The sequence below is a fragment of the Lepidochelys kempii genome, chromosome 3 (genome assembly GCF_965140265.1).
Source record: "Lepidochelys kempii isolate rLepKem1 chromosome 3, rLepKem1.hap2, whole genome shotgun sequence".
Taxonomy (NCBI): domain Eukaryota; kingdom Metazoa; phylum Chordata; order Testudines; family Cheloniidae; genus Lepidochelys; species Lepidochelys kempii.
The window spans coordinates 30,804,475-30,826,587 of NC_133258.1; the positions used below are offsets into that span (position 1 = coordinate 30,804,475).

General features: G+C 37.4%; 1 protein-coding gene across 4 annotated transcripts in view; it reads right to left on the bottom strand.

Annotated features, from left to right (window-relative positions):
• The window catches only part of TAF1B (TATA-box binding protein associated factor, RNA polymerase I subunit B), a 58,130-nt gene that overhangs the window by 7,905 nt on the left and 28,112 nt on the right, over nucleotides 1–22,113 (bottom strand). For all 4 annotated transcript variants that reach the window (XM_073336044.1, XM_073336045.1, XM_073336046.1 and 1 more), the window contains 6 exons: nucleotides 7,175–7,322; nucleotides 3,792–3,969; nucleotides 3,350–3,396; nucleotides 1,849–1,939; nucleotides 1,290–1,360; nucleotides 304–529 (listed from right to left, as the gene is read on the bottom strand). In XM_073336044.1, coding sequence (XP_073192145.1) covers nucleotides 304–529; nucleotides 1,290–1,360; nucleotides 1,849–1,939; nucleotides 3,350–3,396; nucleotides 3,792–3,969; nucleotides 7,175–7,322 — 761 coding nt within the window. The remainder of the gene's footprint in view (nucleotides 1–303; nucleotides 530–1,289; nucleotides 1,361–1,848; nucleotides 1,940–3,349; nucleotides 3,397–3,791; nucleotides 3,970–7,174; nucleotides 7,323–22,113) is intronic.

Below are 22,113 nucleotides of genomic sequence, written 5' to 3' on the forward strand. Positions count from 1 at the left end.
GTACACTTTGCATTTTGTGTTGTAATAGAAATCAATATATTTGAAAATTGAGAAAAACATCCAAATATTTAATACATTTAAATTGGTATTCTATTGTTTAACAGTGCAATTAATCACGATTAATTTTTTTGAGATTATATAACAGCTTAGCATAGGTAAGTCACTAGCCAATGCACAGTCTCAGTCCATAGCTCTCACACTAAATATCTTGTTTAATAAAAATAAAATACCTTACAAAAATTTAATTTTGAGAAACTTTTTCATGAATATTCAACACATTTCCAACAAGAGTCAGATACTCACTTCTCATTACATAGTTTAACTGTACACAACCAATACTTGGTGTTCATGGTTGTAAGTGAATTGCCTTTTTCTTGTAAAACTCCCTCTAGGATATGCCCATGAAAACAATTCCCATCTGTGTTTTCTTCAGCCCAATTTAACTGGAAACTTGAAGGGCTTTGCTTTTCAGCAACTTGCCTTGAACCAGACAGTGCGCCAAACTGTCTTTGTAAGTTCACTACCATTTCTGTACAAAGAGAAACAAAAACCTAAGCCACAGTGTATCATTACATTTTCCCACAAACAGAGTTTACCTTTCTACACAGAACATTAAAATCCTGTTTTAAAACGTTAATTTGAATTTGTGCTTTTTTCTACCTCTGCATGATATATAGAAAAAGTGTGAAATGTTTATTTTTCTTCTTCTCTTTTTTACATTTGAAATTCAAGTCAGTCTATTTTAAAAACCTCTATTGTGACTGGAACTATTATTAAAGTTATGACCCCATGTAAGTAAAGAGACAAAGTTATAGAGGACCTGAGAGGAGAAGTAATTTTAAATCAGATTGTTTAGAGATCTTTTTAAAAAACGCATTTAACTCCATTTTCTGATAAACATTTTGAAGAAAGGATGTTTTAAGAATTCAAACACCATTACCCCACCAGTTATGCTATCAGAGCCCACAATACACATGCTCAGACTCCCAAGAGGTACTCCAGCAAAACAAGTGAAGACCGAAAAGACTTTCCCAATATCTTTACAGTAAAAATCCAGTGAAAAGAAAGCTTAAAAAATACAGGCTGCCTTTATACATAATAAAATATCATAAAAAGGGCAAAAGTTCAATTATGCAAAAATCCATTTCAAGTCTCTTGTAATATAAACAATGTATTCTGGTACTCTCATTCTAAATCCCTTTGATAAACAAAAACTTGAACAGGGAAAAAGACAAGAAAATATTCGTATTGTATTGCTCACATTGTTGGCTAAAGAAAATTATACTCACGTCTTTTCTTAAGAACCACAGATTTTTCCTTGGCTGAATAGAATAGTGGTTTTTCACATTTCCACAGACACCTATCAGTGAAAGAAATACAACCTGGTGAAAAAATAAAAACCAGCACAACCATATCTAAACAAGAAAAGGCAGTCATTTCTCAGGATTGTTATTACAAGTATCCAATATTTTAGGTATAACCTCAAATTGGTAAGTGCCCAGCACCATTATTCACCACCGTGCATAAGAGAAGTCTCTCTTCAAACTGGTGGAGCGGGGCATGGAAGAAGTGCTCTTCATCAATTTTTCACCATTTATTGTAATCAGTTTTGATAGCTTTAATAATTCAGTCACTGGTCACAGAGAGTTTCCATTTAATTAATATGTCAGGCCAAAGTTCTAAGTGTGATGGGAGAAAGAGCACAAGGATTTATTAATTTGCTTTACTCCTCCAAGCTCGTGCGACAGAAATAAGGGTGAAATCCTGGCCCCACTGAAGTCAGTGAGATCACGATTTCACCCAAGATATTCAACCTCAAAAAAAGTGAGGTACTGAACAATAGCATACCGGGCTCTTTCTTCATCTAATTTCTTCTGTTCCACGTCCACAGACTTCTTTATAATCTTGTACCACTTTTTGAAATCAAACCACAGGCAGCCTGAAGTTAAATCCAAAATTTAGTTTTAGGAAAAGTGATAGAACAAAATAAAATACAGAATGTTAGAAAGGTAGCAGCAGTTAGACCTTTAGCTTTCTTTTTAAATGGGTGTATTGCATATCCTAGACTCTAGATACCTTAAAAATAAATTATATAAAACAGCAGGCAGTGAAGAAACCTATAGGATACCATCAGGGATGTGGAGGAGCCAAATAAGTGGGAGTGAATTGTGTTTCTTTAACTCAGCTCATATAAACACTTTACACTTTTTTGGTTTTCACTCTTTGGCCCTTACCTTGCTGCTAAGAATAGCAGGCGTTAATAAGGCATTTTTTCCCCCAAGCTCCAAGATTCATCCTCAAAGAGGTGATTTGATTTAGATTTAGTCCTCCCTCTCTATAGAATAAACCTTTCACCTTTGCAACATGAATTGGCCTCCATACATATAGAATGTGAACTGTTCAAAGGAATGATGAAGGTTGACTGGTCAAAAATTTTAGCTACTTTTAAAGTATTCTTTTTAATTCTTTTTTAAAGTATTCATGGGATTCTGAAAAGTTTAAATCAGCTCCCAAAACAAAGAAAAATAGCCTTCCCTTCTAGGCATCCTGCAAACAAAATGTCAACCATATTCCTCCAGCCCCTCCGAAATTCCAGTGTCATATCATCATTCCATATTTATGATTAACTAGAGTAATGAAACATAGCACAAAACCCCGTTCTGTGATTTGAGAATAAGTACCTCTCAATTTATGCCTGAACTGTACCACATATGCATTTAAGCAACATACCTAGCACCTGCTATCCCATGACAAGAGGCGTAAGTATGATGTTAGTAAACAAGTATTGTACAAGAATTATAAGAATTCCAAACAGAACCAAGGTGTGGAGTATATTTCAAATAAAACATGCTTAAATAACTAATTTTTGAACATACAAGGTATTGTTTACTCCAAAAAGCAGTGATGTGTATATTCCATGAAGAACAAAATATACATGATATAGCCAAAACTTTTGAGTTGTATTCAAAGAATGCAAGAGCAGAAATAACAGAAGCTATTAAAACTTTAAATATTTTTCAGAAAAAAGTGTATGTTTTGTCTTAAGTGGAAATGTTTTACATTTCTATCTAGTCTAGCCCAACATCACAAATTAACGTTTAAAATTTAGTTAACAGTTAATACTGAAAATGTACATGCTAATGTAGATCCAACAACTCTGCAAATGGGCTTCTAGATTTTTAAATTTACCCCAAAGAAGTAATTGATGCACCATAAAAAACTGATGAAAGCCAAAAAAAGAAAAACCAAACACATTCTTAGGGTCAATAAGTCCATGCCCTACCTAGTTTAATTACAAAATTTAATTTTAAAAATTATATTAGATTCTTTCCACTGACATATTAAGTACCTTCTTTGTTCTTTTGATTTCTTTTTCCAGCCAAGTTTGCAAGTAACCTGAAAAAATATATATTTATCAGATGGATTGTTTTTTGGAATCATACTTTCCACTTCTGAAACTTTCAAAAAAAATATTTAAAACAAAACCGCTGACACCAAAAATTCCACCCATTTTAGCCTTAATCCTATCTTTAAAACAATCAGATTTGGTTATCAATACAGCCAGCTGAGATGTGAACTACTGCTTACTTTTAAACTAAAATTATTAGTTAGCTAAAGGTACAATAGCATTAAATAATAATCATGAGTTATAGCAAGAAATTGACATTGGCTATTATTGAATCTGCTTTCCATTCTTTGGGCCTGAGTTAGCGGTTTAAAAAAAGTTTTAGTGAAATATTAGAAAATTTGGGCCCTTCTGATGTGAAAGTTTGCTCATAAAACATACTTACCATTCATACTGATCATCTAATAAAAATAGTAATTTGAGCACCACTATAATGATGGCTGCAGCAAGAACATCATATTTTACTTTCCTTGCTGATTTATTCACAGGATCAAGTGTCAGAAAGTCTGTTTCTCCAGCATTGATCTTTTTTACCACTCTGCAAGTCCAGTTGTGCAATTCATCTAATTAAGAAAAAAGTAAAGTAAAATATTGTTAAATGAGCTGTACAGACATGTTAAATATGCCAGTTTCTAACACCTTATAAATACACAGATTTTTTTAAAATACAACTTTTTACCAATATTAACTAAATTAACCTTCAGAACACTCCTATGAGGTAGGTCAGTATGATTTAAAATATATACTATGAAATAGGGAAGAAAAATTACACTTTGAATAAAATACTCATTGGATCCTTTGGATGGAATAATGATGTTGCTAGGCCACCCTGGTCATACCCTAAGTATGGCAGATCTTAAATACATGTTGTACAACCTTTAACTTGTTTGCAGAATCAGGGTCTAACTTTACTTCAAGTAGTCCTGTAAATTTAAATAGAACTACTCCCAGTAATAAAATTAAACATGTGTGTAAGTGATTGCAGAAACAAGGCCTGAAGTGACACAGTTTAAAGTTTATAATGCTAATCTTAACTACTCTCTGTTTAAACCACAAAAGGAAAGAAAGTCAAAGACATCAATATTATTCCAACACCAGTTGTACTGCATCTGAACAGTCCAATATTACTGTATACTTATTTTCACTGGTGCAAAATCCCCACATTTCTTACCTTTCCAGTTTAGCAAGAAACTCAGGAACTGATTACATCATCAGATTCCAAAAAGATTAGCAATATCTTGCTATATTCTGACTGAGTACAACATTAGTCCAGCTATACTTTCTATTTCCACAGCAGCTATTGCTTGTAAGGAGTTAAATTAGTACAAGACCTGATCTTAATTTTCCAGTTGTCACCTTCATACACAACACTAAACACACAGAGACTATGCATCAAACCACTAAAATCCCTGAAAATAAAAATGTTACCAACAATAGCATCACTTACACAAGAAAGTTTCATTATGTTTAAATAGTGAATAATAAAAGAAAAAAATGACTTCTCATAATTCAACACTGTCCCAAGGGGATATTATCAATTCACTGTAGCCTAAATCACATAATATATTCCCACCCAGCTTCCCCCCCCCCCCCAAGTTTTTTATTAAGGCAAAAGTTACAATAAAACATTAATGTACTACAGCATACATTACTTATTCAGGATCAGATTAATATTTAAAGAACCTGGATAAAGCTTCTGGATTCCAGGTTGGAAAGCCCTCCCTTCTCTGAGAAGGCTAGAAATGGGTAACCAAATTTTTAAATACCTATCCTCTTTTTGGTGATTCTCTTGGTACAAAAGCTTTTCCATTACAAGGACAGTCCATATTTTACTATACCACAATTCCAAAGGAGGAAGGGTCACCACTTTCCAGTAATGTGCAACCAAAGTCTAGCTGCTAACAATAAAAATATATTTTGTCATTTTGTTTAAAATGTAGATTTCCCGGAGCAATAAGTAAGCAGGTCAAGAGATCTTTAAGAAGTTGGTATTCTGTCATAGGATTAATTTCTTCAATAATTTTCTCCCAAAACAGTCTAATTCCTGGACACAATCACATGTGCAGTATTTTCCCCTTTCCCTGCAAACCCTCCAACAGAGCACTTCCCTAGGAGCAAAAACAGGATGGATCTTAATTGGAGTCAAAGGCCACCTACACAGTAATTTATAAAAATTTTCTTTATGAGCTACACAAATTGAAGATGTATATCCCCTTTCCCATACAGAGACACAGTCATACGAATCAATTTCTTTGTCCAAATCCCTCTCCCACCCTGTTATTCCTTTTTCAGATAGTCACTAATTCTTTTTATGTTAAGTTTTATTGTGGATTCCATTTGTTGCTCCTTTGTAACTATTCTTCTTTTGTAGTAATTTTAAAAGGTCTGACAGCTTTGAATTTCTTTGTAGTAAGTCTGAAAACTGCAGACCTACAGACCATCCTCAAGTCACGTATCTGATATTTCAAGATTTCAAAATAATGTGATGTTACATATAATGTAAATGCTACACAGGCACAGAATGATTAAAAGATGGAATATCCAGTCTGGAATTCTAGCTCTAAATGTGAGCTTTCTTCTTTTTACACATTCAAATGTGACCGTAAATAAGAACTGCAAGCTCACACAGTGAAAAGAATTGTTGTATTCTCATAAAATATCTGATACGTATGAAAAATAAATTACCATTTCTAAACTATTCAGTGAAAACAGCCATCTTGACTAACTGGGCCACTTGTGATACCTGCAGCATAGAAGCCCAATATATATAGCATATATACTAGTTTCTATAGTCATTTGTTAGATAATCTTGAATGTTTACTATTTAAACAAAAAGCATGGAATGTTTACACAGCACTAATTCTGATGTTAACTCAGAAATCAAGCAAGTCAGAAACTGATTTACAGTCCCTGACACTGTGACCCCAGAGAACTAGAATCACAAGGTACTTTTAATTTCAGTTTGTAAATACTGAGAAATCTCCGACTGAGCTTCAGATAGTTGTACAGAGAAAAATGGGATTATTTCTTTTAATTTCTTTGACCAGATTTTATATATTTTAATATATCTTAAATTGAAAACTTACTGAAATTAGTTACAGTTGCACAGAAAAAAAGTCTCAAAAGTCACTTTTAAAAATGAATACTAGCGATTCAAATGTATGTCAAAACATGTTTACATTGAGATAAAGCAACAGAAGCAATTGCAATATGAACTCCCTAAAAAACAGAGTTTAAAGTGGAAATCATGAAGCATCCCCTAACTACAGTGGCACTCAAGAACAACCTTATAAAAATTTATATATACAATGAACATCAGCTCTCATGAAATTAAAAATGAGTACCACACATAGGGCTTGATCCTGCAAAGTGCTCTCCTCCAATCCAGCAAAGGACTTAAACACATGCTTAACTTTAAGAATATGAACAGTCCTAAGGACGATTGGCAGGACTATTTACATGCTTAAAGTAAGCATATTGTTAAGCACTTTGCTGGGTCAGGGTGCTCAGAACCTTGCAGGATCAAGCCCATAATAATTATTTTAAATGTTCAGCCAACTTATTAAATTATTTCTGTAGTAATTATCTTTGGAGTTTCATAACTAAATGTTAAGAAACTTAGAAGGAAGAGGGGAAGCACTGTCATATCACTATGATAAGGCTGGTATGTGAATAGTTCATCAGTTCCTTTGCTAGAGAGCCTTAGCAGTTTTAGAGACTACAAAGGCCAAGGTTTAATTAGACGGTAAATTTAAGAGGCGTATTTACCAGGTAAGTTGGCTTCCATCAGATATTTAATGCACAAGATGTTTGGATGAAGAAAGCAGCTATCAGTTATAGCTGGAAAACGAGGCAAATCTAAAAACGCTGCAAGTTCAGACATCTTGTTATGCACATCTTCATACACAGGCCAAGACTGAAAGACAAAATAGGTTTAAAAAGTTTCTTCTGTTTTGTTTTTAGATTTTACCCCAGCATCTTTAGCTATCTGTTTTTAATTCAAATTCTACATTATTGTTATACAGAAACGTTCATGCCCTTTCTTTAGCACCTCTACAAGCTTTGGTATGTATTATGCAGGATACTCTTTGGAGCTGGAACCTTGTTCATAACATGTGTTTGTGAGGCAGCAAGGTTCCCCAAAAAAATAAATAAATCAAAAAAATACCCTAAAGCACTGCAAATTTAGCATGAACTCTCAAAGCTAGATAGATAACAATCTGTAGCTCTGTAACATAACTTCATACAAAAATCCCTTTCAAATTTCCATACTAATTCATAGAAATAATCTTGCAACTGTCTCCTTTCGAATCTATTAACCACATGAAGAAAGATTTCCAAGCTTCCACTGTAACATTAATTCTAGATAAAAACATTACTTATGATCAGACTCTTATTTGGTCACAATGAGCTCAACAGTTACCTGAGGAATAAAGAACATAAAGGGCAGCAGAATGTGACCTTATTTCTCAAGAGAAACAAGGTGGGTGAGATATCTTTTATTGGACCAATTTTTGTTGGTGAGAGAGACAAGTTTCTGAGCTTATACAGAGCTCTTCTTCAGGTCTGGAAAACTTACTCCAAGTGTCACAGCTAAATGCAAGGTGGAACAGATTGTTTAGTATAAGTAGTTCACATATATTTCAAGGGACCATTCAAGGTAAAGTGGCCCATTACCATCCCTCCAGTCACAGGAACAAAAGGAAGGAGATGTGAAGGGTTGTTAGTGAATTATAGATTTTTGTAATAAGCCATAAATCCAGTGTGTCTATTCAGTGCATGATTTTTATTGTCTAGCAAAGTTATGAATTTAAGCTCCCAGGCTCATCTTTTGAAAGTGTTGTGCAGGTTTCCTTGGGGGATGAGGACTGCTGGGTCAGATACTGAATGATCACTTTGCAAAAAGCGTTCACCCACAGATGGGGTATTTTTTGTCTTTTATCATTTTGCTGTGTGAGTTCATTCATGAGTGTGGCGATTAGGAGTCTAACTACACATAGTTGCTATTGGAGCATTTAGCGCACTGGATAAGATATGCCAATCACAACATGTGGTGTATGTCTTGAAAGGTGTGTCATGAGGGGTGTTTATCATTGTAATAGTGGAGATGTGTTTGCAAGTTTTGCATCTGTTGTTCTGGCAGGGTCCAGCGCCGTTTTGAGTGGACATGTTCTGGTCTGTGGGGACCTTGCTTCTAATGATGAGCATGGAGAGGTTGGGGGTGGGGGGTGTTTGAAGGCCAAAGAGGCGGTTCAGGAAAGATTTCTTTCAGGATGGGGGTCTTCATCGATCATGGATTGAACTTGTTTGATGATACCCTATATGGGTTCCAGTGTGGGGTGACAGGTGACAACTGGAGGTGGGCGATTGGAGAGAGTTTTATTTCTGTGTTGAAGCAGTTCTCTCTGGTATTTGGGTGGCCCATTCCATGATGTGATCTACTTCCCTGATGGAGCATCCTTGTTTGGTGAAGGCAGTTTTGATTGTGTTACGGTGTATATCCTGGACTTCCTCCTCGGAGCATATTCTGTGGATCTGAGTGTCTTGCTGTAGAAAACAGATTTCTTGGTGTGTTTGGGATAGTTAAGAACATAAGAATGGCCATACAAGGTCAGACCAAAGGTCCATCAAGACCAATATCCTGCCCTCTGACAGTGGCCAATGGTAGGTGCCCCAAAAGGAATGAACAGACAGGTTATCATCAAGTGATCCATGCCCTCTCACCCAATCCCAGCTTCTGGCAAACAGAGGCTAGGGACACCACTCCTGCCCATATAAAGGTAGGTACGGTGATAAATGGGTTTCTTGCATATATTTGTCTCTAGGGTTCCATTGTTGAAGATGCTTATGGTGTCCAGGAAGTTAATGCTGGTGTGGGAGTGTTTCAGAGAGAGTTTAATGGACAGGTGGTAGTTGATAAAGTTGTGGTGAAAATCTAGGAAGGAGCTGAAGTCATCTGTCCAGTGGATGAAAATATCTTTGATGCATCTCAGGTGCACCATTGGCTTCATGGTGCATTTGTCCAGCAATTCTTCCAGGTAGCCCATAAAGAGGTTGGCATTTTGGAGAGCCATTTTAATACCCAGGACTGTTCCCATGGTTTGGGCAAAATGGGTTCTGTTGAATGTAAAATTGTTATGGGTGAGAATGAAATGGATGAATCTGGCGATATGTTTGGGGTGAATATCTGAGGGTTGTCCATTGTCTTGTAAATATTAGTGGCAGGCAGCTACGCCATCCATCATTGGAGGGATGTTCGTGTACAGGGAGGTGACCTCCATGGTAGTGAAGATGGTGTTCCGAGGGAGGTTGTTAATATTATGAAGTTTGTGGAGGAAGTTAGTTGTATCCTGGAAGAAGCTGACCCTTTGTGTGATGAGTGGTTTGAGAATGGTTTCTATGAGTCCCAATAGTACTTCAGTAGGAGTGCCGTGGCCAGATATTGGACTACAAGGTGGACAGAAAGCTGGCTAGCTCGTTAGGCTCAAAAGGTAGTGATCAATGGCTCCATGTCTAGCTGGCAGCCAGTATCAAGTGGAGTGCTCCAAGGGTTGGTCCTGGGACCGGTTTTGTTCAATATCTTCATAAATGATCTGGAGGATGGTGTGGATTGCACCCTCAGCAAGTTTGCAGATGACACTAAACTGGGAGGAGAGGTAGATATGCTGGAAGGTAGGGATAGGATACAGTGGGCCCTAGACAAATTAGAGGATTGGGCCAAAAGAAATCTGATGAGGTTCAACAAGGACAAGTGCAGAGTCCTGCACTTAGGACGGAAGAATCCCATGCACTGCTACAGACTAGGGAAGCAGTGGCTAGGCAGCAGTTCTGCAGAAAAGGACCTAGGGGTGACAGTGGACGAGAAGCTGGATATGAGTCAACAGTGTGCCCTTGTTGCCAAGAAGGCCAATGGCATTTTGGGACGTATATGTAGAGGCATTGCCAGCAGATCGAGGGATGTGATCGTTCCCCTCTATTCAACATTGGTGAGGCCTCATCTGGAGTACTGTGTCTAGTTTTGGGCCCCACACTACAAGAAGGATGTGGAAAAATTGGAAAGAGTCCAGCAGAGGGCAACAAAAATGATTAGGGGGCTGGAGCACATGATTTAAGAGGAGAGGCTGGGGGAACTGGGATTACTTAGTCTGTAGAAGAGAAGAATGAGGGGGGATTTGATAGCTGCTTTCAACTACCTGAAAGGGGGTTCCAAAGAGGATGGATCTAGACTGTTCTCAGTGGTACTAGATGACAGGACAAGGAGTAATGGTCTCAAGTTGCAGTGGGGGAGGTTTAGGTTGGATATTAGGAAAAACTTTTTCACTAGGAGCGTGGTGAAGCACTGGAATGGGTTACCTATGGAGGTCATAGAATCTCCTTCCTTAGATGTTTTTAAGGTCAAGCTTGACAAAGCCCTGGCTGGGATGATTTAGTTGGGGATTGGTCCTGCTTTGAGCAGGGGGTTGGACTAGATGACCTCCTGAGGTCCCTTCCAACCCTGATATGCTAGGATTCTATGATATTATGGGTTCCCTTGTTTGTGTATCTTGGGAAGCATATAGACATTCGTGGAGGATGAGTATGTAGAGTCTCTTGGAATTGTTTGGGGAAGGATTTGATGAGATTCTTAAATTCCTAGGTAAATTGTTGTGTGGGGTCTTCTTTGAATTCTTTATAGTAGGTGGACTGAATAGTGACTCTGGATTTATGGCTTATTACAACAATCTATAACCCACTAAAAACCCCTCCCCTCCCTGCAGCTGCTTCTCCTCCCGTTTTCTTTCCTCTGCTACTTTATGTTTCTGGCCCCAATTCAGCAAAGTTGTAAACCATGTGCTTATGTCTATTCATATTTAGCAAAATGTTTAAGTACATACATCACTATAGTGTCAATTTTAAGCACACGCTTAATCCAGTGCAGGCTTTACTGCTCTGCTGAATAAGAATGAACTGCTGAACTGGGGCCTCTATTTTTGAAATCTTATAACCCAAGCTAAAAAAAAAAAAAATAATGTTCAATAATTATGCTATCAAGAACAACCGAAATTCAATAGTCTCTTTTTGTTACATTACGTGATGTTTAACTCTTTTAATATAGGCAATTCAACTGTCATTCACACTTAACAGTTTTGAATGATTGCAAACAGTATGTCCATTTTTAAAAGGTGCCCCAAGCCTGCAATGAATTAAGAATGTGCTTAACTTTAAGCATGTGAATAGTTCTACTGAAGTCACTTAAAGTTACAGGAGTAACTTTTATTAAAGTGTTTTTTAGTTCCTTATTCTTCTAAACAAACAGTGATGAAAAGTAGTCTCCTCACCTGTTAGGCTTATCTTGAGATAAAAGAAATACATGTGTTACCAGAATACTACAAAATCAAGGTATACAGTCCCCTCCAATCAGTCTAAGAAGCAATTCATCAGCTTTACAACAGAATAATCGTGGAAGAAAAAATTTAAACAGTCAGGATTTCAAGTTTGAAATTATATACATTCTTTTATGCATAAATTTCAAAATCAGTGGAATATCAATTTCCTAGTGCCCTGAAAGAGCACACTGGAAAATCAACAGATAATGCAAATAGATACAGTGCAAAAATAATATACTTAATTAGATTCGTGGAGATGGAACTTTCCCATGAGAATAAGAAACACAAATACTGATCTGCCTAAATATCAATCAGGCACCATGTTAAAGATTAAAAGTGAGGTACATAAGGAACTCATAGCAGCTTAAATGCATCATTTCTCAGTCACTAAAGAACACCACCACTATTATTTAAGCATTCACGGTACTTCACAAAAAGTTATAAAGAGCTTTTGTTCAGTTTTTTCAAACCAAATTCAAGGTTTAATTTTATGATAAGATAGTAAAGATCAGCTTTTTAAGTGATGTAAAATACTACTCCCTACATAATGGTATTTCGTTTGTGGTGTTGTTTTTCATTGCAAATAGTTCAAAAGGATACAAACAACCTAAAATACTCCTGTGTGACCTCTTTTTAAGGATGTTTTTGAGTATAAATAGACAGGAGTGCTCTCCCTTGGGTATGTGTTCACAGTGGATTTAATAGAATTGGGACACATAATACACTTGGAGGAGCACACTAATTCATGACAAGGCCTCCCCAACCAAACCCTTCTCTTGATTCCTCCTTCCTCCTGTGGTTTAAACCCCAACAGCCTGTTTACATTTTTTCCTATTACAAAGGGATAGATAATTACAATGCTAGATTGAGTGACTTATGCATTACCAAAAGCACATAGATTCTGTTTTCTTCATGTCTGTAAATAGCAGGTAGAAGTTGAAATTAAACAACACACAAGATCATTTTCTACCAGGAACCTAGTTAGTTGGGGGTGACAATGGCTGTAGAGAGCTCTATTATTCAGAAAGCACTGAAACATCTTAACAACAAACATTTTACAGTTTAACGTCAAAAGAGCTATTAGCTTTTGCGGTGAAGTTCCCATGTGAAAATTTTCACTCCTACTTCTGCAGTCTACCACACAAAGAATGTATTCATGTTACAGCAGTAAAGGAGGAGGGTTTTTATTTCATTCAGTTTATAAAATATGTTCCCATATCTGGGTGCATATATTCACCGTACACAAAATTTATAGCAAACATCAAACTGCCCTGCCTCAACACTCATCATCTTCCACCCATCTACTTATGTGTCCCTCCCCAGAAAAAGCCTGATAGAACAAGTCATCCTGAAAGTCAACCAAGTCAGGCTTTGATTAACCAATAATTGAAGCAAGTTTTGGAGTCACGGCCCTCTCAACTGAGAATGCCCTGCCTCCAGCACCTCATGATTAAATTCAGAGGAGTGGTTTGAGATGTTAGATCATATGCCTCAGATTACCAAAGAATAATTTTTTTTTGTTACCCAATATCAAAGTTTATCTTCACATTGCATATTTTCATCTGTGTTTGTGCTAAATATTTACAAGGGCTCCCCTATCCATCTCTTTCTGGAATTATTGTGCTTTTGTTTACTGTTCCCAGTCCTTGGGAGTCCCCCAAACAGTTTGTAACTCTCAGCTACAACTTCATGATGGCATTTTATAATTCCAAAGATCAAGAACAGAAGAACCATTATAATATGTATGACCATCAAATGATAGTCTTCTCATACTTTTGGCAAACTGGAGTTTCTTGAAGACGGATGTGGGAGATTCAGTTGTCTTGATGTGGATGCAACTGCTATTGGGGAGCAATTTCTTTGCAGCTCTTTTGGTCTTTGAAAGGTCCTTTATCTCTTGTCTCCACATACTATAAAACAAGATACTTTGAATCTAGAAGGTAGTAAGGGAATTTGATACTACATGAGAATATCTACTATACTTTTATCCCTCACTGTTTAATGTAACTCACAAGGCAGACTATTCTGTAGGAATATTAGCACCTGGAATATGGTATCCAGTGTGCTACATGTTGGATTGTTTCAATTAGCTAATTCTTTTATCATTCAGAGCTCTCTGGGAGAATTTTTTTCCTGTAATAGAAGAGGACAAACTAGTTTCCAAAAAGTAGATGATCCAATTTGTTAATATGAATAATCAGGGCATAGAAACAGATAATTGTTTTGGGTGAGCCCAGATTGCATCCTCTCATGCTTGTTATGACAGTATCAGAATGTTGCTAATCAACATGTGAAAAACTCAGAACCTATTGGCTAACTTTTCAGGTGCATTTTCTGGCCGCTTCTTTTAGACTGAGGGTTCACAAACTTTTTATTACTATGGATCACATCTCAATAGAGAAAGCCAATGGACCACTTCTCTCTCTCTCACACACGATTGTACGGACCATTTCTCCTCTCATTTGTGATTACATAACATCCCTGTAGCAATTGTTTTGCATGTATTTGTCTTCAACTTTAATATGATAAGGATCTATCCTTCTTGAATTTGCTATGCAGTCTCCTTTGCTGTTGATTTAATTTCCTCTTTTTCTGTTTTATTCATCTCTCCCTGTACATTTTTGAACTGCTTATTCCTTTTCCTTTTGACCATGCTTTGCTTCCACTTGGACCCTTCGTTCCTGGACATGCAGTCTAGATATCAGGATTTCGTCTTCTCATGCTCCTCTGGGCACATTGACTAGTTGCTTTGTTCTCTGCTCCTCTGAACATTCCCCCTACTGATAGTGGTCAGCAGCTGTAGTCGCTGAAAGGGTCTCCTTTTTCCATCTCCTCTTTACAAGTGGACCTGGTAGAGGCCAATCCAGATGTCTCTTTGCAATGAAGAGATTCAATACCTGTGGAACTATCTGAAAAGATTCTGACCTATCTGAAGCAGCCTATGACCAGCCATCTCTCCCCAGACTACAGTTTGGAAAAATGTGCTAGGCTGACAAGGACCAATGACTAGGATATTGATTATTCCAACATGAAGGCTTAGAAGAAGATTAAGCTATGATTTTGGGGTCGGGGGGATTTAAAAAAAATTATAACTACACTGGAAAGTTGGTGCAACATATATTCTTTATAAAGACAAATATAAACACAAAACACAGTAAGCTATTTATTGTAAAAGAGCTAGTAAATCAAGTTTGTAAACTAGAATAACCTGCATGCATCTAATAATCTGAAATGCAGTGAAGTCAGGAGCCGTAGATGCTGGGTGATGCAGAAGTGCTAATTTAGCCACTAGCTGATTTCATAACAGAGCTGACACTACTTCCAATAACTATGCCACATGTGAAATTTACAACCAAAATGATATTTGAAACTGAATGGGAATGAGATGGTGACTCAGTACTTTGTATTATATAGATGTCCTTGGAGAGATGTCAGCTTAAAAATTCCTACATTAAAATGGAATTTCCTTACTTGCTTTGTGTTGCTCTCAGATCAGTCACTCTGTCCCCCTTCTCTACCCATTTGTCAGCCTCTCCATCATCTAAATCTTTTTCCATGCAGCCTCCACTGTGGTTCTATCTCCTTGAGATCATCCACAAGACCCTTACTTTCCTCATTTAAGTACATCTTAAAAACCCACTTCTGCCAATGCTATCTACAGTGAGTTTTGTTGATTTGTATACGACATTTTTTTTCCTGTTCCCCTAAACTCTATTCACCTGACAGACTATGAGCTCATTGGGATTATTCCCCAAGGTTGACAAAACACATGTTCAGATCAACCAGATGAAACGTCTCTTTAAAGATATGTAGCGAAGTCAGGTACCCATATGGAAAAAGAATTCACCAAAATGCATTGACCAGAAGAACTTTTACAATATTTCCAGGTATTGATGGCTCTAAAATTGTTCTGGAATGTCATCAAAGCAATTACCATATAATGTATTCCTAACACCTTAGATTATTAGAAGTGAAAGATTTTAAAAATCAAGTTTACTTTCCACCAAGAATTTTTTTTTTTTGGCACCACATTCAACTTGGGCAGTGAAAATAGCACAGTTACTTCTGTTTTGTAGTTCGTTTCTAATATGTTGTGCTTACATTTTCCACAGCAAAAGACTTTACTAAAAAAGTACTGGATCCGTAAGGAATGTTTAAGAAATATAGAGCAGTGATGTAAAGGATGGACTAGATGATTGCATACATCTCTTCCAATCCTAATATCTATGAATCATATGTTGCTGCTGATGTAATAATGGAGGGGCATGCCTGAGACTACTAAAGGTGAACAAATGGCAGGAAAGAATAAAGGGTGAAATTCTTACTGCTCCATTTAGATAACTGTTCAATATTCCAAAGAAGAGAAAAAAATTGTGAGGACTCCACCATGAAAAAAAGAAAAGAAATACAGAGATCAATCTCACATTTAAAATAAGTTTTACAAGATTCCACAGGAATGAAGCACTAGGATAATAGTAAGCATTAGACTTGTCCACCTTGTAGAGCCTGGCATGTGTGTTGTTGAGATGGTTTCCTAAACTCTCTAGAATATTAAAAATGCAGCCAAGATCATCCTTATCAAACCATATGAAAAGCAACACTGGCACTGTGTCCATCTCCTATAATAACTGCACCTTTTAAACTCTCAGATAAAGCTACCAGTGTTGCTTCAGAAGCCAAAACTTACTCCAGAGGGCTGTGTTGGGCATCAAAGGAATGTTCTTTATTCAGGAAAAGCTTTCATTTAAAAAGGTTCAACATACAGAGAATGATCAATGATAAATCACTTCTGTGAGCAAATCCGTGGTATGCTATGGAGAATGACTGCCTAATGGTGAAATCATATCACATATCTATTTGAAGAATGCAGGACTGGTTGCTATCTTGTCCACAAGCGAAAACAACAACAACAGGAATTAGAGGATGAATACTGAATACAGAAGAAGCTTGCTTTGCTAGATAGCCAAATAAATTCCATTTCTTTATTCTATCTGGAAGACTTTTCATCACAATGCTTCTTGGGGATGCATAACACTACTTTGGTTATTGGGTAATTTTGAAAAAGAAAAGTTCTGGTTGAATGAGTTCTAATATATTATTAAACTGGCAAAGACACATGATTGAGTGTTGCTTTGTACATGCTCACAAGACAAATCTGAGTGATAATGAACATTTAAGCTTAATAAGTTTTAAAAGCCTACCTAGTGTTGTGTTGAATTGTCTAACAAGTATTCAAATTTAAAGCTTGCAAACAAGTTTTATTGAATTTCACAAATATTTTATTAGGTTTGTTTTCCTTCTTTATTAAGCAATGCTTTAAGACAGGTAGAGACAAGCTAGAGTTTCTGTTACACAACAGCAGGCTCCCATGATAAACCTGATTACAATAACCCTGTCAGAAGTGAACTTCCTCCTCAGCGCTTTTAAAAAAGCCTCACCCTTGCTTATTATCATTCTGAAGTAGTTTCAGAAGAGAAAAGGGAAATTGGCAGCTGTTAATCGCATATCTGCAATACATTAGGAAAAAAAAAAGGAAACAAAAAATCCCACCAAATAGAAGGGTTAAAATGGACTCCAAAAACAGTAGCAGGACTGAGGAAGGAACTGGTGTTTATGGTTTTGAATGATAAAAATGAAGGCAGCAGAGTTGATTTGCACAACTTATATGCTTCTATTTGTATTTCTTACTAAGCTCTAAAAACTCAACAGAGCCTTAACTGGCTTCTGTGTCAATTCTAACATCTTTGGGAAGGGGAATAGAGATAAGAATTTTATGAAATGACACTCAGAGGATACATCCAAATCTCAGTAGCCAGAAAAATAAGACACAGCCTACTTGCTATCATTCTTAGAAACTACCACCAAGTAACCATCTCTGTTCTGTGCTTACTTTTTATGGTGTAAACCAATTTATTTGGTTCTAAAAATTGTACTTCCAAAAACAATTTTAAGTCTCTTATCCACTGCCCCATCAAGTTTGCTTCTTGTAAACCATAGGTGCTTTAAAAGATGTAATATGTGCTTTAACCATGATGTAATTCTAATTGTGGCACCTCCACAATACGCATGTCACACTACCCTTCAAAGAAAAACAATGCATTCTTCAATAAAACATAATTTTACCATAATATTACCTTAAACAGTGTAAAAAGAAAAGGAGTAAGTGAGCTGTAGCTCACGAAAGCTTATGCTCAAATAAATTTGTTAGTCTCTATGGTGCCACAAGTACTCCTTTTCTTTTTGCAGATACAGACTAACACGGCTGCTACTCTGAAACCTTAAAAAGTGTGTCTAACACTTTAAATTTGGGCAAACTTGCCAAGCAAAGAAGAGGTTTCCTGCTCCATCAAGTTTATGAACGAAGACCCCGATCCTGATTTCAGTGGAGCTCTCCTTGGATGCAAGAATCTGCCTGCACTGTGTGGATCCAACTGTGCAATAGGGTCTAAAGACTCACAAAGGGACTGATACATGGAAGTAGAGAATGATGTACAGTTGTCACTGGAGTGGGGAAAGTTTTGTGGACATGAACAAACATTTCAACTTAATTCCCAACAGATTGGTTTTAAACAGTTGGTTAACAGATTTATCTACAGTCAAGAAGCTGCCTACAATAAAAATGCAAATGTACAATCCAACAAACTTGGGAGACTGGAATATTTTAAGCGCTGGAAGTTTCCTATAAGGGATACTGAAAACTTTAATTATTTGAAATTGTCTGATTTCAATAGAGTGCCTGTAGCAGGGTGGTCACCCCACTCCTGCCCTGAAGGGGTTAAAACAGCCCTGGGAGAGGGCTTCCCTGGGGAGCCCATAGTAAAAGCAGCCCTGCAGAGGGCTACAGCTGGGAATAGCAAGGCTGACTGGGGGAAGCAGCCACAGATGGGGCCACGCCCCAATCAGGCCACAGCTGGCCCTTATAAGAGGGCTGTGGGCCAGGAGTCTCACTCTAGCCCTGGATTGGGAAGGGCTAGCTGCCTGAGAATGAGGTATCTTAAGCGGAGCAGTGCTGGGGAAGGGCAAAGGGAGCTGAGGAGACCCAGCCTAGTAAACCCCCAGGCTGCAGGCCTTGGTAAAGGCCCAGAAAGATACTGGGGCTGCAGCGGTGTAGCCTGGGAATAGGCAGAGGCAGCGGGTCCTAACCACTTGCCAATGATGAGTGGCCATTACACTGCAGTCTGCCCCAGTGAGCGGGGGTTAGATGATGATTGGTAGTAGCCACTGAGGTAAGGTGGGTTTAGAGGGTTGGGGGTTCCCCTTGAAAGAGAGACCCAGAGTGTGGGGGTACTGATGGGGCAGAACTCCAGAACCGGGGTCCGGGAGGGCCAGAGGGCCAGTGGGAGACGAGACACCAGCCTGCAGAGGGCGCGCCAAAAGCTGGAAAGAGCTAATTCCCAAGACAACCAGCAGGAGGTGCAGCACTCATGAGTCTCGCTTCGCTCCAGTGCCCTTGTCTAATTTCAATAGATTTCCCTTAAATCGTATGTCTTTAAATGAATTTGAAAAATTAAATAAGAAAAAAGGGGGGAGATTTTCAAAAAGTCAAAGAGATTTAGAAGCACAAGTCCCAATGGAAGGAGGAGGTCATCCTCCATTCCAATCCTGCCTCAGCCACTGATTCATTGTGTAGCCTTGGGCAAGTCACTGTCTGTCGCAGTTTGCCCACCATACAATGTTCATAATACTTTCTTTTCACAGGAAAGATGTAAAGATAAATTCACTAATGACTGAGGCATGCTGATATTATAGTGATGCATGCCAAAGAGGAGACCACGAGGAACCGAAGCATTCTGTAGTCAGTGCAGGGGTTGGATGGCACGCAGTAAATAAGGGAATGGAGCCACACATTGGAATTATGAAGATAAAAATAAATATTGAACAGCTGCTTCATTTTCCCAAGCACCATCCATCCTATGCACTAAAAATGGGTCCTGGATTAAAAACCACATATGATTATGTAATTAAAAACCGCAGCCTAATGCATACAAACAAGGGGACCAAATTAAGCTTATAAGGAAACCTCAATTCTGGCATTTCCTAATTTTTAAGTGCTTACCTTTGCAAACAAAATAACTTCTAAATGTAGGGTTTTTTTGTATGTAAATTATATAAGTTTAATTTATCCATGAATCAAAGCCCTTACCCATTTTCTGTAAGAGCTGAACAAGACAATGCTCAAAAATCTGATTCAAACGGTCTGGAAATACGCAGATAATCTGTTTAATGTGAAAGTAGAATTGGAACAGAGAGAAATAAAATGAATAATTCATAAAAGGCTGTTTGTCATGTCTTCTATTCCAGGATGGCACCATATGCTCTTTAATCTAAGATTATTAAGCTTCTGCTTTTATTGCATTTTTTTCCCCATCAGACTTGTTGTGAATTTTCCTTCCCTTCACTGGTGCTGGGCTGCCAACATTATTCACCAATGTGAAAGACTTGGTAATCAAGATGAAAAGGTGAGCCATGCTGAAGAGATGAACATTCACTAGCAAGCTGTCCTAACAACTCCTCCAAAACAAAAACTGAGAAATATTTAAGCAAAGATTTCATATACATCTATTTAATGGGGCCACTTTTAGCCTACAGTAAAGAAACCTAGGCTTCCCCCCATACACTTTTAAAAAATGTATATCTGAAGAGATGAAACGTTGTCATAACATCCACTTGAAACCCTAGAAGGATGACATTAAGCTATATCTAATTTATACAACTCGCATACTACTTGGAGGGGGGTGGGGGGAAGGAGATTAATGTAACCATTTTGTGGATGTGAGTTTTAGTTTTAAGTGTTCTCGCTGGTCAGTTTTTTAACACTGACAGCAAACAAATTCTGAGTCACCTTTAGTAAAACGGGGCTGCAAACAGCTGTGCTAAAATATTATGGAGGAGCAGCAGCACCTTCCATAGGTAAGGCCGAGCAGAGCTCTTTGTTTAAGATTGATATATTATCATGTGTTCTCGTACAATGCTGTCTTTCAAAGGAAAGCACAAGTCTTAGCTAGAGGCTTGAGAGAGAGAACAATGCTTAAATACACTTTAAATCTGAATTATACAAATTAAATATATAAATGAATAATTCAAGGGTCTCTGAATACTCCTCCCCTGCCTTTCACAGCATAAAATGCCCAAATGAGGTACTATATTTTCAGAGCAGTCCACAGTTCTACTCTCTCAAGCAAAAATACTCAGCATAAAAGGAATAGACTAAAGAGCATGATTATACTAATGTATTGTTTACTACAGTACATTTTTAACTGGACAAATCAAACATTAGTGATACAAAGCCAGCCACTGATTTTACAATGACACTGTCATGACTAGGATCATTCAGTAAAGGACCTGCTGACAAATACAACTGGTTAAAAGCTAGAGCAGCAGCAGGCAAGCTGAGCTGGTCAGGAAATTTCCACTATATTTTCCAAACAGCAAATGCCCGTTTCACAAAATTAAAGTTTTCCATAGGAAAACTACAATGTTGCTGAAAAATTGATTTTTTCTGTCAGAAAAATTGAAATGATGGCTCCCAGGTTGCGCACCTGGACAGGTTTTTGCCAAATTTTACTTTCACCCAGAAGCTGAAGATTTTACTTTGGTTCTCCTAAAACAGAAGTTTTCTGGAAATCTTTTCCCACTAAATCTTTGGTGGGAATGAATTTCCATTTTCTGGCCAACTTTACAGATATGATAACAGGGCATGCCAACAGAATAAAACTGAGTAACTAAAAACCAAGGAACATGTAAGCAAACACCATTCAATAGTTTGTGCCTGTTCATCTATCAATATATGGACTTCGGGAATGCACTGCAGCACAAGGCATATAACTAGCAGAAAAAAAAACACACCTCTTTCAATGTTAGAACAATTAGTAGTTTGTTAATGAATCTTCATAAAATGATTTGTTAAAAAATAAACCAAATGAAAACCTTCTACTGTAATACTAATTGCCAAAAAATATTCCATATAGAAAATATAACACTGTTTGTATCTGAGTTTGTTTAAACCCTCTTTCCCCAATCTACTTCAATTCTCCTTTCTTCCTACTCTTCCTTCTAACCCTGAAGCTGTGTCAGCAAGAGCAATCCAACTAGATGTTCAAGACAACTTCAAATCTACTGTTGGGCAGGATCAGAATTTGAAAGGGAAGCTGCTGCCATCCTGCTCCACCCTTCTTAGGTTACTTGCGGAGCTTGGTAGGCCAAGCAGTTTAATGTGAATACAGTGGAGCAAGGAGTTCTGCAAGGGAACTGTGTGATGGGCTTTCAAAATCATTTTCTGCTTATTGGGGCCCAGTAATTGAGCATTTCCACCTGCAAAGGAAAGAAGAATGAAAAGAACAA